General features: G+C 43.3%; 1 protein-coding gene across 1 annotated transcript; it reads left to right on the top strand.

The window, feature by feature from the left end:
* Positions 1-261: 261 nt before the first annotated feature.
* On the top strand, positions 262-6,110 carry LOC116531119 (acidic mammalian chitinase-like). Its single transcript, XM_032249777.1, has 11 exons — positions 262-286; positions 713-742; positions 1,719-1,920; positions 2,482-2,538; positions 2,633-2,798; positions 3,043-3,167; positions 3,349-3,472; positions 4,108-4,293; positions 4,803-4,922; positions 5,038-5,179; positions 5,839-6,110. Exons 1-11 carry the CDS (start codon positions 262-264, stop codon positions 6,108-6,110), a joined length of 1,449 nt encoding a protein of 482 aa, XP_032105668.1.
* Positions 6,111-6,847: the final 737 nt, after the last annotated feature.

Raw genomic sequence — 6,847 nt, 5'->3', positions numbered from 1 at the left:
TGAATTACATAAGCTACTCCATAATGGAGCTTATAAGCGTGGTTCCTGGGCTTGAGCCCAATCATTTCTTCTTATTAAATGAAATCAAGATAGTATTGTTTCCCTGTCAATAATGGGTTCTAAAATGGGTTGGAGCTTTGTGAGCACTGCCAATATCAACATTGCTTGAGAGGCAATCTCAATAAAGGAGAATCTGATAAGAGAGGACCAAGGGGGTACAAATTGCCGGTTGGATGAGGGAGACATTACCACTGAGGTGACATGGCCAAGCTCACCCTCCTCACTGGTAAGAGACTGTCTCATCACTGTGCCTCTGAGCAACTCTTCCCTCTTGTTTTTCTGCCCCTTTAAATTCTTTTACCTTCAAATTTAAACCAAATCATCTGAGATTTTTGCTTTTGGCAAAAGTTTGGGATGTACTGAACAGGGGACCTCCCTCAATTGCCTGGTGACAGGTTTCTCACTGCCGTCTCCCTTCACCAGGCCCCAAAGGCTCATGGCACTTTAATGGTCTTTTGAATGGAAATAGAGGGGAGTGGGTTTCCAGGACAAATCCAGAGGCTCTACCAGCCTCAGCAGGTGGGTCATCTACAGAGGGTCTTAAAAGAATGAAAAATAGCAAAAGTTTCCTACTGCTAAAGTGAGGTGACTCATGTATAAAGGCTGCTCTGCTCACATTCCTCCAGTTCATTATTCTCTCTGTTGCTTTAAGGTCTGCTCCTTGTGCTGACAGCTGAGATAGGTATGTATATTTCTTGGAATGAACCACTATATTGTTCCTTCTTTGCTTCTTCATAATTTGGAAGCTCAGCATGGCCCTGTGTCCTTTCACATCAGACAAAGAATATTAACTACTCTCTAGAGAGTTTGAAATTCCCTAACCAAGTTTAAAGGATTGATACCATTGGCCTGAGAATCCCGAAGCAGAAACCAACCAGATGGCAGTCTTAAAGAATAAGTGTTAACAATAAAAACTAATGTGGTGAGGCAGCTACATGGTGTCTTCTCTTAAAACATTTTCAAATCTGTCATCTTACTGAGTTTGAAAACAACTCTTCTCTGAGAGTTGTACAAGAAAGGCATTACCACCCCATCTCACAGACCAGTTAACCAGGGCATAGATAGGACATATGACTTGACCCAGGTAATATAGAGAGTTCATGACAGAATCTGAACCAGTAGCCAGGGCCCTTGGCACCTGGTGGATAGCTAATTTCCCCCTGGATGGAATTGCTCAGGGAGATATCTACAAGGGCTAAATAGGTTTATACTATCATCCTTTCTGTGTCTCAGTTTCCAAATGGGTAAAATGGGAAAAATCATAGTACCTCTCTTGCAAGGCTTTGGCAAGGATTAATGAGTGGATATAAGTAAGTTTCTCAGAGCAATGCTTGGTACATAAGTGCTAATTCCCACGTAAGGGAGCAAGAATACATCTAAATCAGAGTTTACCAGCTTTAAAGTTCTATTTCAGCTGAAGACACTGGTTTCTAAGGTTGTTTAATTCTCTTTTGGAGGAACAAAGCTATCTCTAAGAGATAACTTCAGCCCTGAATTGTCTGCTCTTTATAGGTTTCCTGAAACATAAAGTTCTTAAATCGATTTTTCCCCTTTCCTTTGAGATTTCAAATAGGGAAATCATTTGGAAATCAGGGGTTTTAAATAAATCTATGACTCACTAGGGAGCTTGCCTCTCACCTTCTTCCTCTGGGTAACAGGCTCTGCCTACCAGCTGACATGCTACTTCACCAACTGGGCCCAGTACCGGCCCGGCCTGGGGCGCTTCAAGCCTGACAACATCGACCCCTGCCTCTGTACCTACCTGATCTACGCCTTTGCTGGGATGCGGAACAACGAGATCACCACCATCGAATGGGATGACTTGACTCTCTACCAAGCTTTCAACGGCCTGAAAAACAAGTAAGTGCTGGAAAACCTGAGTTTCAGATCTTTTAACCTTCAAGGACAGTTTAAACAAGATCTTCCACAGCAGACTTCAGGCAGAAATTCCAAACAGGCCAACGAGCCGGTAAATTTAGTTTTGTAAAAATTATTTCAAGTGCAAGGATGACTTTAATATTAAGGGCGATGGCTGGCTCACAGAAGATAGTTGCCAACTAAAGCCCAGCTCAGTTCCCAAGGGAAGCTTACAAGTCAGGCCACTGGTGGACTCAGATGAGAAATATCTTCCACTTGGAAGCAATCCAAAGCTGGTATTGATAAAGTATTCAGTCTCCTTGGTCAGAAGCTTCATTCCTAGGGAAAGAAATAGAACTGTGGAGACACTGAAACATAGCAATCATAGTCACCTACTCCAACATTCGTAAGTTAGGAAATAAGGATAAGAATGAAGATAAATCGAGTTGAGAAGGCTGCATGACACTTTTCCTGGCTTCTTGCTCACTGTTGCAGCTAAATGTTGAAATGGCTTCCCTTTCTTTTCATGTGTTCTGATAAAACACTTTGTTTCTTCTCCCTCAGAAATAGTGAACTGAAAACTCTCTTGGCTATTGGTGGCTGGAACTTTGGCACTGCTCCGTAAGTTCTTTTTGGAGATGACTTCCTAGATTGATTTTACTCCAAGGTGTTGGGACCACAAGGCCTCACCCTGCGTTCTTTGTATCTCCCTCAGTTTCACTGCCATGGTTTCCACTCCTGAGAACCGCCAGACTTTCATCACTTCAGTCATCAAATTCCTGCGCCAGTATGAGTTTGACGGGCTGGACTTTGACTGGGAGTACCCTGGCTCTCGTGGGAGCCCTCCTCAGGACAAGCATCTCTTCACTGTCCTGGTGCAGGTGAGCTGAGTTCAAGATCATTTTGACCGGAAAGCATACACCCATCTCATATGAAAGATCACTGGGACCTTAAACCTAGTTTCCTACAATTTTAGTTGGGGTGAAGGACCTGAAGACCCTATTTCAGTAAGGATGCTGAGGGATGAATGGAAGGATGGAAGAACTTAATTTAATTCAGAGACATGAACCTCATGAAAATCAACTTAAAGTTACTATTCACAGACTTTTTCCTGCTCCTGTATAGGAAATGCGTGAAGCTTTTGAGCAGGAGGCCAAGCAGATCAACAAGCCCAGGCTGATGGTCACTGCTGCAGTAGCTGCTGGCATCTCCAACATCCAGTCTGGCTATGAGATCCCCCAGCTGTCTCAGTGAGTGATGTGCCTTATCCCCAAACTCCTGGAGGTGTCACTTGGGCAGGTCTGTCTTGTCCTTGGTCTGTCTTGCTATTCAGGGACCTTGTTTAGGAGGCTTTGGAAGTGAGGAAATGGGCCTTCACAGGTGTGGGAAATGACCATCAGAAATGATTTTAAATCCTCTACCCCACCTCAGGTACCTGGACTACATCCATGTCATGACCTACGACCTCCATGGCTCCTGGGAAGGCTACACTGGAGAGAACAGCCCCCTGTACAAATACCCGACGGACACTGGCAGCAACGCCTACCTCAATGTGGTGAGTCCCTGTACAGATGCAAGTGCTGACCAGAGATGATGATGTAACTCACATAGAGATTCAGGCACAAAAGGTAATATAAGTTAAGTGGTTTTCTCAAATGGGAAGTTAGGCTGCCATAATTAATGAACTATTCTCATTTACTAAAAAACTTGCCAATTTATTAACACCATATTGATAATTTTACCTAACATGAAAGAAGATTAATAACGAGTATGTTGTTTTGTAATAAAAGAAAATGATATCCCACTGCTCCTATTTCAATAAATTATAAAAGGCTTTTTCCACCTTTCCCCTTTTGCTGTTTCCCTTTTGCCTTATCTATTTTCTACTGTTCTAATCTGTTGCCCATGTATGCCATATAGAGTTTCAGCCATTAACCAATGAATCATACCAGCAATATCATTTTAAAGGTCTTGCTTTTCTACTATACTTTTATCAGAAGGGTATATGTAAAGCCTGCATATTGGCATATTATTAAAAAAAAGTTAGTTTAGAATGAGGCATCCCACTTTAAATATGTTGCAAGTACCTTATACAGTGGGCACCACCAAACTGAAAAAAGTTTAGCTAATAATTAATCACTAGGCCAGTAGCTATGGGTGAGAACTCTAGCTAATCCACTGCCATTCCAGGATTATGCCATGAACTACTGGAAGGACAACGGGGCCCCAGCTGAGAAGCTCATCGTTGGATTCCCAGCCTATGGACACACCTTCCTTCTGAGCAACCCCTCCAACCATGGGATTGGTGCCTCTACCACTGGTCCTGGCCCTGCTGGGCCCTATACCAGGCAGTCTGGGTTCTGGGCCTACTATGAGGTATACACTCAAATTTTAGAGGAAAGGTGGCTTTTCTGGGTCCATGCAGATAATAATATAAACAATATTTAACAGTTCTTGGACCATTTAGTAAACCATTGGAACTGAAAGTGGATGTTTGTGACTCTCTAGAAGGAAGGCAAGATAAGCCCTCCTGTTGTATCACTTCAACTGGGCCTTCACTAGGGTCCTTTGAGGCTGGATTCCAAACACAGAAAGAGTAGGAAAGCAGGTTATCATTGGTGAGATTATATAAATCTGTAGATACTTCTGACTGCCAGGGCATTCCTTGATTTAAGACTTTCTCCCCACATTGAAAATAAATTACTCAAAAGGGATGAAGAAACAGAATCCCACATGAACTAAGAAACTTGCTGATAGAGCCACAGACCTTCATTTTCAAGTCGTTTTTATGCAATCCTTCTCTACTTCCCCTTCCCCGTGTCCTTTTACCTCTGCCACCACAAGGACAATGCCCACCTCTTGATCTGTTCCTTATATTCTGTTAGATCTGTACCTTCCTGAAGGACGGAGCTACTGAAGTATGGGAGGCTCCTGAGGATGTTCCCTATGCCTACAAAGGAAATGAGTGGCTTGGATACGATAACACCAAGAGTTTCAAAATCAAGGTAGACTGTGTTCCATGGGCTGTTGCTGCCTGTGAGCAAGTTCCCATTATAGCCCCGAAGCCACAGCTCAGTCTTGGTGTCTGTACTTAATTGGCTTCCTTTCTAATTATTACAGGCTGATTGGTTAAAGAAGAACAACTTCGGAGGCGCCATGGTCTGGGCCATTGACTTGGATGATTTCACAGGCACTTTCTGCAACCAAGGAAAATTCCCTCTGATCACCACCCTGAAGGATGCTCTGGGCCTGCAGAGTGCAAGTGAGTTAGGGAGTGAGAAGGGACACTAAGCCTCTGACTTGAGAGAAACGCCAAAAGTTCCTTAGAAGTCAGGGAGCCATTGCATAAGTAATTGTCTGACTATTGCTCCATTCCTATCCGGTAACAATTGATTAATGGTGGGAAGAACAAACAGGGCTCTTCACCATTTCTTCCTTCCTTCATTCATTTCGCAAGCAATTTGTTGAACATCTATTACATATACAGTGCTCTGTAGGTACCACAGGTGATCCAAATGCATAAATACCCATATCTATGTCTACTCTATGGAAGTTTACAATCTAGGGAGAGAAATTGGATTCACAAAATTGCAAAGCCAGACAACAATACGGAAGATATTATATGATAAACTGCCCCCTAAAAGAATAAGTGACCTTCTTGTGAGTTCATGATAATGAGAAATTTCAATCAGTACGATGTAAGGAGCAAGAAATGCACTGTGCCTTGAAGGATGAGGAAGGAGTTGCTAAGCAAAGGGGTGAGTGGAACAGGGAAGCTATATCAAATCAGGAGACTGAAATATGCACAGACATGGAAAGAGGAGCCAAGAACAAACTCCAGGGTATTAGCTCTCACGCATCAGGTATCACTGGCTAAAAACAAGGAGGTTCAGGATTTATTTATTTATTTTTTCTTCTCAGGTTGCAAGGCTCCAGCTCAACCCATTGCTCCCATTACCGAGGCACCCAGCACAGGTGGTGGCAGCCACAGCGGTAGCTCTGGGGGCAGCTCTGGGAGCAGCTCTGGGAGTAGCCCCAGTGGTAGTGGATTCTGTGCCAACAGGGCCAGTGGCCTGTACCCTGACCCCACTGACAAGAATGCATTCTACAACTGTCTGAATGGAAAGACTTTCATCCAGCACTGCCAGACTGGCCTTGTCTTTGATGCCTCCTGCTCCTGCTGCAACTGGTGATGACATTTGTCAGATACCACCTCACTCAGCCTAAGTGGTTCTTGTGCAATAAAAGGTTGCGCATTATTGCATTACTGTACAATGGCTTCTGCTTCTTTACTGTAGGATCTTAGATGTAATTAATCCCTATCTCCCAATGGTATACAGCTGCCCTACCAGCCCCCAAGCCTACAGCATACACTGCTCTTCCTGGGTGTTGGGTAGCAGAAGCAGGGGGATTCAAGGAAAATACATAGTCCCTTCATTCTCAAAGCATGTACTCAGATGAAGGCTGGGGACCCCAAGAATGTAAGACTCAGATAACAACAACCCATAAACAAATGTCATTTTACTATGATCAATTTGGCCTGTTTGTTGAAAATGCACCGTGAGGAGGCTATCGCGGTGACTGAGGGGAGAGATGCAGGGTCGGAACAAAGTAGCAGCAGTAGAAGTGGTCCGAGTTGATTGCATTTAAGCCGCATTCTTAAGATTCGTTAAGCTGGCCATTTTCTTTATGGGTTGTATGTAGAGTATGGGAGACGAAAAGAGGAGCCAAGGATAATTTCAACATTTTCACTTAAAAAATTGCAAATATGAAATTATCATCAACTGAAATGGAGAAAGTTAAATGTAGAGTAAATTATGAAAGAAGGGCAGGAGTTCACTTTGGACGTGTTGACTTTAAGACGGTTATTGGGTTTCTAAGTGGAGCTATGGAGTAGATAGTTGGACATAAAACTATTGAGGGAGTTCAT

The sequence above is a fragment of the Sapajus apella genome, unplaced genomic scaffold, assembly GCF_009761245.1.
Source record: "Sapajus apella isolate SASKATOON/1434 unplaced genomic scaffold, GSC_monkey_1.0 scaffold69, whole genome shotgun sequence".
In the NCBI taxonomy this organism is placed as follows: domain Eukaryota; kingdom Metazoa; phylum Chordata; class Mammalia; order Primates; family Cebidae; genus Sapajus; species Sapajus apella.
This window is presented reverse-complemented; position numbering and strand designations above follow the sequence as displayed.

Bases quoted from the DNA above. Each gene is read 5' to 3' on its own strand.
- LOC116531119 (XM_032249777.1), top strand. From the start codon at position 262: ATGGCCAAGCTCACCCTCCTCACTG. The intron at 3,168-3,348 runs GTGAGTGATGTG...ACCCCACCTCAG, and splicing joins GAGATCCCCCAGCTGTCTCA to GTACCTGGACTACATCCATG. The intron at 3,473-4,107 runs GTGAGTCCCTGT...CTGCCATTCCAG, and splicing joins GCAACGCCTACCTCAATGTG to GATTATGCCATGAACTACTG.